The sequence below is a fragment of the Cyclopterus lumpus genome, chromosome 18 (genome assembly GCF_009769545.1).
Source record: "Cyclopterus lumpus isolate fCycLum1 chromosome 18, fCycLum1.pri, whole genome shotgun sequence".
Lineage (NCBI taxonomy): Eukaryota > Metazoa > Chordata > Actinopteri > Perciformes > Cyclopteridae > Cyclopterus > Cyclopterus lumpus.
This window is the reverse complement of record NC_046983.1, coordinates 100,001-112,622: the sequence shown is the minus strand read 5'-3', so window position 1 is coordinate 112,622 and position 12,622 is coordinate 100,001. Positions and strand designations below refer to the sequence as shown.

The 12,622-nt window shown below is 49.8% G+C and overlaps 1 protein-coding gene across 2 annotated transcripts in view; it reads left to right on the top strand.

Moving 5' to 3' along the window:
- Positions 1 to 798: 798 nt before the first annotated feature.
- mogat3a (monoacylglycerol O-acyltransferase 3a) overlaps positions 799 to 12,622 on the top strand; it is a 16,092-nt gene continuing 4,268 nt past the window's right edge. Inside the window, exons 1-4 of one of the 2 annotated variants that reach the window (XM_034557212.1) lie at positions 799 to 1,145; positions 3,790 to 3,968; positions 4,057 to 4,117; positions 5,170 to 5,313. In XM_034557212.1, coding sequence (XP_034413103.1) covers positions 1,052 to 1,145; positions 3,790 to 3,968; positions 4,057 to 4,117; positions 5,170 to 5,313 — 478 coding nt within the window. In that variant the 5' untranslated portion in view covers positions 799 to 1,051. The remainder of the gene's footprint in view (positions 1,146 to 3,789; positions 3,969 to 4,056; positions 4,118 to 5,169; positions 5,314 to 12,622) is intronic. The other variant, XM_034557213.1, reaches the window with a different exon arrangement.

Sequence of the window (12,622 nt, the reverse complement as noted above, 5' to 3'; positions counted from 1 at the left end):
GTGGTGAAGGTGATGGTGGTGATGGAGGTGGTGGTGGTGATGGTGGTGATTGGTGGTGATTGGTGGTGGTGAAGGTGATGGTGGTGATGGAGGTGGTGATTGGTGGTGGTGGTGATGGTGGAGATTGGTGGTGGAGATTGGTGGTGGTGATTGGTGGTGGTGAAGGTGATGGTGGTGATGGAGGTGGTGATTGGTGGTGGTGGTGATGGTGGAGATTGGTGGTGGTGAAGGTGATGGTGGTGATGGAGGTGGTGATTGGTGGTGGTGGTGGTGATGGTGGAGATTGGTGGTGGAGATTGGTGGTGGTGATTGGTGGTGGTGAAGGTGATGGTGGTGATGGAGGTGGTGATTGGTGGTGGTGGTGATGGTGGAGATTGGTGGTGGTGAAGGTGATGGTGGTGATGGTGGTGGTGATGGTGATGATGGTGGTGGTGGTGAAGGTGATGGTGGTGGTATCGATGGTAGTGACTCAATGATGGCGGTGTAGAAGTGCACCATCATGGTCTTTGGCAGATTGAACCTTTAGCTCCATCACCAAGAACATCCTCTGCTGAGCCTTCTTAGTGATGGAGCTGAAGTTCTGGGCTCTGGTGGAGCCAGGACGCAGAAGGACTCGTAGAGGGTGGTGTTCTTATGAACAATGAAATAAATAAATCCACGTGATCAGGATGTAATCATAACGTGAACTCCTCGTGTCCGTGCACGCACTAAAACCCAGGCTCGTTCCCGACATGTTTCGTCATGAGCTCTGATTGGCCGAGAGGATTCCACCCACGACGGATGGTCTGGTACGCATGCGCAGTAGTAAAGGGAGGGGGCTCGTGTTTGTAAAGTTTAGGGGGTAGTTTATATTTCACTAAGAAAGATCCATTCTTATTTCCTGCTGGCAGGCTCCTCAACGGACAGGCAGACAGGCAGGCAGGCAGGCAGACAGACAGGCAGGCAGACAGGCAGGCAGGCAGGCAGACAGGCAGGAGAAGTTCTGACATCCAGGCGGAGACACCGGGACTTCGCAGCACTTTAAGCCGGGCCGAGTGGCCTCAGCGCCGGCATGAAGGTGGAGTTCGCCCCGCTGAACGTCCCGCTGCGGAGGAGGCTGCAGACCGCCGCCACGCTACAGTGGGTCTTCTCCTTCCTGGCTTTAGGTAACCTGTCTCTGTCTGTCTGACCGCCTGTCTGTCGTTCTAAACAAGATTATTAGCATCATATTCCACTCATGATATTAGTGTTACTATTTAAACCAATTGATGAAGATGATGCTGTGATGAAGAAGCATTCATGTGAACTTTGACCTGTTACTGCTGCTAACACAGGTCACATGACTGCTTCTTCATCACCTCGTAACCCGTCCAGCCGACTCATCACCTACAGGGAACAATTCAGGGTTAAGTGTCTTGCTCAAGGACACATCGATAGGGCGGGGATTGAACCACCAACCTCCTGATTGAAAGACAGACCTGCTAACACTGACCCACAGTCGCCCCTACATGACATCATTCACACCCTGATAGGAGGAGCTAAGGTTCCACCTGTCCATCAGGAGTAACTAACATTCACACCCTGATGGGAGGAGCTAAGGTTCCACCTGTCCATCAGGAGTAACTAGCATTCACACCCTGATGGGAGGAGCTAAGGTTCCACCTGTCCATCAGGAGTAACTAACATTCATACACTGATGGGAGGAGCTAAGGTTCCACGTGTCCATCAGGAGTAACTAACATTCACACCCTGATGGGAGGAGCTAATTTTCCACCTGTCCATCAGGAGTAACTAACATTCATACACTGATGGGAGGAGCTAAGGTTCCACGTGTCCATCAGCAGTAACTAACATTCATACCCTGATGGGAGGAGCTAAGGTTCCACCTGTCCATCAGCAGTAACTAACATTCACACCCTGATGGGAGGAGCTAAGGTTCCACCTGTCCATCAGGAGTAACTAACATTCATACCCTGATGGGAGGAGCTAAGTTTCCACCTGTCCATCAGGAGTAACTAACATTCATACACTGATGGGAGGAGCTAAGGTTCCACGTGTCCATCAGCAGTAACTAACATTCACACCCTGATGGGAGGAGCTAAGGTTCCACCTGTCCATCAGGAGTAACTAACATTCATACCCTGATGGGAGGAGCTAAGTTTCCACCTGTCCATCAGGAGTAACTAACATTCATACACTGATGGGAGGAGCTAAGGTTCCACCTGTCCATCAGGAGTAACTAACATTCACACCCTGATAGGAGGAGCTAAGGTTCCACCTGTCCATCAGGAGTAACTAACATTCACACCCTGATGGGAGGAGCTAAGTTTCCACCTGTCCATCAGGAGTAACTAACATTCACACCCTGATGGGAGGAGCTAAGGTTCCACTTGTCCATCAGCAGTAACTAACATTCACACCCTGATGGGAGGAGCTAAGGTTCCACCTGTCCATCAGCAGTAACTAACATTCATACCCTGATGGGAGGAGCTAAGGTTCCACGTGTCCATCAGCAGTAACTAACATTCACACCCTGATAGGAGGAGCTAAGGTTCCACCTGTCCATCAGCAGTAACTAACATTCATACCCTGATGGGAGGAGCTAAGGTTCCACGTGTCCATCAGCAGTAACTAACATTCACACCCTGATGGGAGGAGCTAAGGTTCCCCCTGTCCATCAACAGTAACTAACATTCACACCCTGATGGGAGGAGCTAAGGTTCCACGTGTCCATCAGCAGTAACTAACATTCACACCCTGATGGGAGGAGCTAAGGTTCCACGTGTCCATCAGCAGTAACTAACATTCACACCCTGAGGGGAGGAGCTAAGGTTCCACCTGTCCATCAGCAGTAGTTAACATTGACACCCTGATGGGAGGAGCTAAGGTTCCCCCTGTCCATCAGCAGTAACTAACATTCACACCCTGATGGGAGGAGCTAAGGTTCCACCTGTCCATCAGCAGTAACTAACATTCACACCCTGATGGGAGGAGCTAAGGTTCCACCTGTCCATCAGCAGTAACTAACATTCACACCCTGATGGGAGGAGCTAAGGTTCCACCTGTCCATCAGCAGTAACTAACATTCACACCCTGATGGGAGGAGCTAAGGTTCCACCTGTCCATCAGCAGTAGTTAACATTGACACACCATAGAACAGCTGCGGGAGACATTTTGGGGTTAAGTGTCTTGCTCAAGGACATATGGACAAGCAGAGTTGGGGATCGAACCGCCGACCCTGCTCACCACTGAGCCACAGACGCTAATGGAAGTGTACAAAACAATCACTCCCCCATGTGGCACAGCTTTGACAACCTAACCCTGACCCGCAGTCAAACGACTGCGATCAATGACCTGATCAATGACATGATCAATGACCTGATCAGTGACATGATCAATGACCTGATCAGTGACCTGATCAATGACCTGATCAATGACCTGATCAATGACCTGATGAATGACCTGATCAATGACCTGATCAGTGACCTGATCAATGACCTGATCAGTGACCTGATCAATGACCTGATGAATGACCTGATCAATGACCTGATCAGTGACCTGATCAATGACCTGATCAGTGACCTGATCAATGACCTGATGAATGACCTGATCAATGACCTGATCAGTGACCTGATGAATGACCTGATCAATGACCTGATCAGTGACCTGATCAATGACCTGATCAATGACCTGATGAATGACCTGATCAATGACCTGATCAGTGACCTGATCAGTGACCTGATCAATGACCTGATCAATGACCTGATCAATGACCTGATGAATGCTTTCGTAAATCTGTCTGTCTCTCAGCTCAGTGCTGTCTTGCTGCCTTCGTGCTCTTGGCTCTCTCTGATTGGTGGACTGTGGCCCTGCTGTATGCTGGTTGGCTGTGGCTGGACTGGGACACGCCCACATGCGGGGGTCGGAGGTCACAGTGGGTCAGAAGCTGGAGCATCTGGGACTACTTCAGGGACTACTTCCCTCTGACTGTGAGGATTATTGATCTGATCGATCGGCACTGAGGAGATCAATAAACCAGATCAGGCTGATGATTGATTATTGATTTTGTGTCTCCAGCTGATTAAATCTGTCGATCTGGAGCCAAAGAAAAACTACATCTTTGGATTTCATCCACATGGTGAGAAAGAGAGCTGTCTGTCTGTCTGTCTGTCTCTCAGGTGTGCTGGTAGCCGTGTTGACCTGTCTGTCTGTCTGTCTCTCAGGTGTGCTGGTAGCCGTGTTGACCTGTCTGTCTGTCTGTCTGTCTCTCAGGTGTGCTGGTAGCCGTGTTGACCTGTCTGACTGTACCTGTCTGTCTCTCAGGTGTGCTGGTAGCCGTGTTGACCTGTCTGACTGTACCTGTCTGTCTCTCAGGTGTGCTGGTAGCCGTGTTGACCTGTCTGACTGTACCTGTCTGTCTCTCAGGTGTGCTGGTAGCCGTGTTGACCTGTCTGACTGTACCTGTCTGTCTCTCAGGTGTGCTGGTAGCCGTGTTGACCTGTCTGACTGTACCTGTCTGTCTCTCAGGTGTGCTGGTAGCCGTGTTGACCTGTCTGACTGTACCTGTCTGTCTCTCAGGTGTGCTGGTAGCCGTGTTGACCTGTCTGACTGTACCTGTCTGTCTCTCAGGTGTGCTGGTAGCCGTGTTGACCTGTCTGACTGTACCTGTCTGTCTCTCAGGTGTGCTGGTAGCCGTGTTGACCTGTCTGACTGTACCTGTCTGTCTCTCAGGTGTGCTGGTAGCCGTGTTGACCTGTCTGACTGTACCTGTCTGTCTCTCAGGTGTGCTGGTAGCCGTGTTGACCTGTCTGACTGTACCTGTCTGTCTCTCAGGTGTGCTGGTAGCCGTGTTGACCTGTCTGACTGTACCTGTCTGTCTCTCAGGTGTGCTGGTAGCCGTGTTGACCTGTCTGACTGTACCTGTCTGTCTCTCAGGTGTGCTGGTAGCCGTGTTGACCTGTCTGACTGTACCTGTCTGTCTCTCAGGTGTGCTGGTAGCCGTGTTGACCTGTCTGACTGTACCTGTCTGTCTCTCAGGTGTGCTGGTAGCCGTGTTGACCTGTCTGACTGTACCTGTCTGTCTCTCAGGTGTGCTGGTAGCCGTGTTGACCTGTCTGACTGTACCTGTCTGTCTCTCAGGTGTGCTGGTAGCCGTGTTGACCTGTCTGACTGTACCTGTCTGTCTCTCAGGTGTGCTGGTAGCGGGGGCGTTTGGGAACTTCTGTACGGAGGCGACCGGTTTCTCTCGTCTGTTTCCTGGACTCAGGTCTCACCTTCTGATGCTGCCGTTCTGGTTCAGGGTCCCTGTCTTCAGGGACTACATCATGTGTGGAGGTACACACCTGTCTGTCTGTCTGTCTGTCTGTCTGTCTGTCGGAAGGGACTCAGCAGTCAGAGACAGATGAAAACATTTATGCTTTTAAGTATCATATATGTATATATAATATAGGTTATTTTATTCATATTATTGTTTATTAATATAAATAGTAGAACCAAAAGCAGTTTCAGGTCTGAAAGAGGTTATGGGTTAAGGTTTCTCAATCAGCTGTTTGGACAGAGTCAACACAGGGTTAAAGGTCAGAGCAGGAGGAGGCAGAGAGCTGCTCTCTGATTGGCTGTCCGTTTCATCATTGATCCTTACATGATGACTGAGACTCAGAGATAACGGCTTCCTGTTTGGTTTCCAGTTTTCTCCTTCGAGTGACGCCTCTCTGCTCTCTGAGCTCAGGTTAGTCACCTGTGTCATGTGACACCTGGTGGACAGACTGTAGAACTGCACCAATAGCACGATGAATCAAACCTGTCTGTCTACCAGGCCTAGTGTCCAGCTGTAAGTCCAGCCTGTCTTTATAAACCTGTCTGTCTGTCACCTGTCTGTCTACCAGGCCTAGTGTCCAGCTGTAAGTCCAGCCTGTCTTTATAAACCTGTCTGTCTGTCACCTGTCTGTCTACCAGGCCTAGTGTCCAGCTGTAAGTCCAGCCTGTCTTTATAAACCTGTCTGTCTGTCACCTGTCTGTCTGCCAGGACTAGTGTCCAGCTTGTCTTTATAAACCTGTCTGTTTGTCACCTGTCTGTCTGCCAGGCCTAGTGTCCAGCTGTAAGTCCAGCCTGTCTTTATAAACCTGTCTGTCTGTCACCTGTCTGTCTACCAGGCCTAGTGTCCAGCTTGTCTTTATAAACCTGTCTGTCTGTCACCTGTCTGTCTGCCAGGCCTAGTGTCCAGCTGTAAGTCCAGCCTGTCTTTATAAACCTGTCTGTCAGTCACCTGTCTGTCTACCAGGCCTAGTGTCCAGCTGTAAATCCAGCCTGTCTTTATAAACCTGTCTGTCTGTCACCTGTCTGTCTACCAGGCCTAGTGTCCAGCTGTAAGTCCAGCCTGTCTTTATAAACCTGTCTGTCTGTCACCTGTCTGTCTACCAGGCCTAGTGTCCAGCTGTAAATCCAGCCTGTCTTTATAAACCTGTCTGTCTGTCACCTGTCTGTCTGCCAGGACTTGTGTCCAGCTGTAAGTCCAGCTTGTCTTTATAAACCTGTCTGTCTGTCACCTGTCTGTCTGCCAGGACTTGTGTCCAGCTGTAAGTCCAGCTTGTCTTTATAAACCTGTCTGTCTGTCACCTGTCTGTCTACCAGGCCTAGTGTCCAGCTTGTCTTTATAAACCTGTCTGTTTGTCACCTGTCTGTCTGCCAGGCCTAGTGTCCAGCTGTAAGTCCAGCCTGTCTTTATAAACCTGTCTGTCTGTCACCTGTCTGTCTACCAGGCCTAGTGTCCAGCTTGTCTTTATAAACCTGTCTGTCTGTCACCTGTCTGTCTACCAGGCCTAGTGTCCAGCTATAAGTCCAGCCTGTCTTTATAAACCTGTCTGTCTGTCACCTGTCTGTCTGCCAGGACTAGTGTCCAGCTTGTCTTTATAAACCTGTCTGTCTGTCACCTGTCTGTCTGCCAGGCCTAGTGTCCAGCTGTAAGTCCAGCCTGTCTTTATAAACCTGTCTGTCTGTCACCTGTCTGTCTGCCAGGCCTAGTGTCCAGCTGTAAGTCCAGCCTGTCTTTATAAACCTGTCTGTCTGCCAGGACTAGTGTCCAGCTTGTCATTATAAACCTGTCTGTCTGTCACCTGTCTGTCTGCCAGGACTAGTGTCCAGCTATAAGTCCAGCCTGTCTTTATAAACCTGTCTGTCTGTCACCTGTCTGTCTGCCAGGACTAGTGTCCAGCTTGTCTTTATAAACCTGTCTGTCTGTCACCTGTCTGTCTGCCAGGCCTAGTGTCCAGCTGTAAGTCCAGCCTGTCTTTATAAACCTGTCTGTCTGCCAGGACTAGTGTCCAGCTTGTCTTTATAAACCTGTCTGTCTGTCACCTGTCTGTCTACCAGGCCTAGTGTCCAGCTATAAGTCCAGCCTGTCTTTATAAACCTGTCTGTCTGTCACCTGTCTGTCTGCCAGGACTAGTGTCCAGCTTGTCTTTATAAACCTGTCTGTCTGTCACCTGTCTGTCTGCCAGGCCTAGTGTCCAGCTGTAAGTCCAGCCTGTCTTTATAAACCTGTCTGTCTGTCACCTGTCTGTCTGCCAGGCCTAGTGTCCAGCTGTAAGTCCAGCCTGTCTTTATAAACCTGTCTGTCTGCCAGGACTAGTGTCCAGCTTGTCATTATAAACCTGTCTGTCTGTCACCTGTCTGTCTGCCAGGACTAGTGTCCAGCTTGTCTTTATAAACCTGTCTGTCTGTCACCTGTCTGTCTGCCAGGCCTAGTGTCCAGCTGTAAGTCCAGCCTGTCTTTATAAACCTGTCTGTCTGTCACCTGTCTGTCTACCAGGCCTAGTGTCCAGCTGTAAGTCCAGCTTGTCTTTATAAACCTGTCTGTCTGTCACCTGTCTGTCTACCAGGCCTAGTGTCCAGCTGTAAATCCAGCCTGTCTTTATAAACCTGTCTGTCTGTCACCTGTCTGTCTGCCAGGACTAGTGTCCAGCTTGTCTTTATAAACCTGTCTGTCTGTCACCTGTCTGTCTGCCAGGCCTAGTGTCCAGCTGTAAGTCCAGCCTGTCTTTATAAACCTGTCTGTCTGTCACCTGTCTGTCTACCAGGCCTAGTGTCCAGCTTGTCTTTATAAACCTGTCTGTCTGTCACCTGTCTGTCTACCAGGCCTAGTGTCCAGCTGTAAATCCAGCCTGTCTTTATAAACCTGTCTGTCTGTCACCTGTCTGTCTGCCAGGACTAGTGTCCAGCTTGTCTTTATAAACCTGTCTGTTTGTCACCTGTCTGTCTGCCAGGCCTAGTGTCCAGCTTGTCTTTATAAACCTGTCTGTTTGTCACCTGTCTGTCTGCCAGGCCTAGTGTCCAGCTGTAAGTCCAGCCTGTCTTTATAAACCTGTCTGTCTGTCACCTGTCTGTCTACCAGGCCTAGTGTCCAGCTTGTCTTTATAAACCTGTCTGTCTGTCACCTGTCTGTCTACCAGGCCTAGTGTCCAGCTGTAAGTCCAGCCTGTCTTTATAAACCTGTCTGTCTGTCACCTGTCTGTCTGCCAGGACTAGTGTCCAGCTTGTCTTTATAAACCTGTCTGTCTGTCACCTGTCTGTCTGCCAGGCCTAGTGTCCAGCTGTAAGTCCAGCCTGTCTTTATAAACCTGTCTGTCTGTCACCTGTCTGTCTACCAGGCCTAGTGTCCAGCTGTAAATCCAGCCTGTCTTTATAAACCTGTCTGTCTGTCACCTGTCTGTCTGCCAGGCCTAGTGTCCAGCTGTAAGTCCAGCCTGTCTTTATAAACCTGTCTGTCTGCCAGGACTAGTGTCCAGCTTGTCATTATAAACCTGTCTGTCTGTCACCTGTCTGTCTGCCAGGACTAGTGTCCAGCTTGTCTTTATAAACCTGTCTGTCTGTCACCTGTCTGTCTGCCAGGCCTAGTGTCCAGCTGTAAGTCCAGCCTGTCTTTATAAACCTGTCTGTCTGTCACCTGTCTGTCTACCAGGCCTAGTGTCCAGCTTGTCTTTATAAACCTGTCTGTCTGTCACCTGTCTGTCTACCAGGCCTAGTGTCCAGCTGTAAATCCAGCCTGTCTTTATAAACCTGTCTGTCTGTCACCTGTCTGTCTGCCAGGACTAGTGTCCAGCTTGTCTTTATAAACCTGTCTGTCTGTCACCTGTCTGTCTGCCAGGCCTAGTGTCCAGCTGTAAGTCCAGCCTGTCTTTATAAACCTGTCTGTCTGTCACCTGTCTGTCTACCAGGCCTAGTGTCCAGCTTGTCTTTATAAACCTGTCTGTCTGTCACCTGTCTGTCTACCAGGCCTAGTGTCCAGCTGTAAATCCAGCCTGTCTTTATAAACCTGTCTGTCTGTCACCTGTCTGTCTGCCAGGACTAGTGTCCAGCTTGTCTTTATAAACCTGTCTGTCTGTCACCTGTCTGTCTGCCAGGCCTAGTGTCCAGCTGTAAGTCCAGCCTGTCTTTATAAACCTGTCTGTCTGTCACCTGTCTGTCTACCAGGCCTAGTGTCCAGCTTGTCTTTATAAACCTGTCTGTCTGTCACCTGTCTGTCTACCAGGCCTAGTGTCCAGCTGTAAATCCAGCCTGTCTTTATAAACCTGTCTGTCTGTCACCTGTCTGTCTGCCAGGACTAGTGTCCAGCTTGTCTTTATAAACCTGTCTGTCTGTCACCTGTCTGTCTACCAGGCCTAGTGTCCAGCTGTAAATCCAGCCTGTCTTTATAAACCTGTCTGTCTGTCACCTGTCTGTCTGCCAGGACTAGTGTCCAGCTTGTCTTTATAAACCTGTCTGTCTGTCACCTGTCTGTCTACCAGGCCTAGTGTCCAGCTGTAAGTCCAGCCTGTCTTTATAAACCTGTCTGTCTGTCACCTGTCTGTCTGCCAGGACTAGTGTCCAGCTTGTCTTTATAAACCTGTCTGTCTGTCACCTGTCTGTCTACCAGGCCTAGTGTCCAGCTGTAAGTCCAGCCTGTCTTTATAAACCTGTCTGTCTGTCACCTGTCTGTCTACCAGGACTAGTGTCCAGCTTGTCTTTATAAACCTGTCTGTCTGTCACCTGTCTGTCTACCAGGCCTAGTGTCCAGCTGTAAGTCCAGCCTGTCTTTATAAACCTGTCTGTCTGTCACCTGTCTGTCTACCAGGCCTAGTGTCCAGCTTGTCTTTATAAACCTGTCTGTCTGTCACCTGTCTGTCTACCAGGCCTAGTGTCCAGCTTGTCTTTATAAACCTGTCTGTCTGTCACCTGTCTGTATACCACATGCTCATTTTATTTAATTTAAGTTTAACATTATCCAAATACAAACAGTTACATGTCATATCCTTCCTCAACATCACAAACATTAATCTGGCTGACCTCACAACAGGCAATGACAGTTTCCCCATCATCACCCCCCCACACGCCCTGGATCATCTGGTTAATCTTTACAATGATAGTCTCCGTACTCTGCTGAACTCACTTGCTCCCCTCAAAACCCGGACTGTCTCATTCCCCCACTCTGCCCCCTGGTTCTCCCCTCAGCTCCGCCAGTTGAAAGCCAAGGGTCGTCAGTTGGAGAGGCTTTTCACCAAAACCGGACTCACGATCCATAAACAGATGCACCATGCCCACATCCTCCTCTACAAAGATGCCCTCTCCTCAGCCAAATCACAATTCTTTACTGACAAAATCACTGCTGGTGCTGGGAACACCAGGACCCTTTTCTCTGTGGTCAACAATTCATTCCGCCCCCCAGATTCCCTTCCCCCTCACTTCTACTCCACGGAAAACCGTAACTCCTTAATGTCATTTTTTAACACTAAAATAACTACCATCCATCAGCAACTGACCCCTCATACGTCCAGCTGTCCTTCTACTTTTGTTCCCCCCCCGTCTCTGTACCTCTCTCCTGCTTCCAACTCCCCTCTGCCATCGTTTTATCAAAACTCATCCAGACTTCCAAGCCATCCACCTGCCAACTCGACCCCCTCCCATCCTCCCTGGTTATAGCCTCCCTCCCCTCTCTGCTACCCCTGATAACGGCCATCATCCATTCCTCCCTCACCTCTGGTTCTGTCCCATCACCTCTCAAATCCGCTGCTGTTACTCCAATTCTCAAGAAACCTGGTTTAGACCCCAACATTTTCAATAACCTCCGTCCCATTTCCAACCTACCATTTCTCTCTAAAATCTTAGAAAAAACAGTGTCATCTCAGATTCAGGCTCACCTCTCAAACAACAATCTCTATGAACAGTTTCAGTCCGGTTTTCGCCCCCGTCACAGCACAGAAACCGCCCTCATCAAGATCTCAAATGACCTCCTCATGGCAGCTGACTCTGGACTACTATCAATCCTCATCCTCCTCGATCTGAGCGCCGCCTTCGACACCATCTCCCACACCATCCTCCTCGACCGTGTAGCCTCCATTGGAATTTCAGATACACCCCTTTCATGGTTTCACTCATATCTCTCTGGCCGTACTCAGTTCATTCAGTTAAAATCATTCACATCACATCCCTCCCTCCTCTCCTCCGGTGTTCCCCAGGGATCTGTCCTTGGTCCTATCCTGTTTATTTTCTACCTCCTCCCACTTGGACTCATTTTCCGCAAACATAATATTCAATTCCACTGTTACGCGGACGACACCCAGCTCTATGTTTCCTCCAAACCCTCTTCCACTTCCCCGCCCCCCTCCCTCTGTGCCTGTTTACAGGAAATAAAAAACTGGTTCACCTCAAACTTCCTCAAATTGAACAGCAATAAAACCGAGGTTGTCCTCATCGGCTCCAAGTCCACTCTCACCAAGCATCCCAGTTTCGCCCTCACAATAGACAACTCCTCGGTCTCCCCCTCCCCTCAGGCTAAGAGTCTGGGTGTCGTCCTCGACAGCACACCGTCATTCCACACTCACATCAACACCACCATCCGGTCTGCCTACTTCCACCTCCGAAATATCAACCGCCTCCGCCCTTCACTCACACCCAACAGCGCCGCAATCCTGGTCCACTCTCTTGTCACCTCCCGCTTGGATTATTGTAATTCCCTCCTCTTTGGTCTCCCCCACAAACTCCTCCATAAACTCCAACTGGTCCAGAACGCTGCTGCCCGCATCATCACCAAGACCCCTTCCATCTCTCACATCACCCCTGTTCTACGACAACTCCACTGGCTCCCCATCAAACACCGCATTGACTTTAAGATCCTCCTCCATGCATTCAAGGCCATCCACAACCTCGCCCCTCCATATCTGTCTCACCTCCTCCAAATCAACATCCCCACCCGGTCTCTCAGGTCTGCCTCCTCCATCAACCTGACTGTCCCCCCAGCTCGTCTGTCCACCATGGGGTCAAGAGCCTTCAGCCCTCTGGAACTCCCTCCCCCCTGACATCAGAAACATTGACTCTATCATTTTATTCAAAACCCACCTTTTCAGGCAGGCCTATGCCTGACGTGTTCCCTCTGGGTTGCTCTGCTGCAGACTGTTCTGCTTTTAACTGCGCTGCTTTTTAAATTGTGTCCGATTTTTAAATATGTTGTACGGCGACCTTGAGTGCCTTGAAAGGCGCCTTATAAAACCAATGTATTATTATTATTATTACCAGGCCTAGTGTCCAGCTTGTCTTTATAAACCTGTCTATCTGTCACCTGTCTGTCTGCCAGGCCTAGTGTCCAGCTGTAAGTCCAGCCTGTCTTTATAA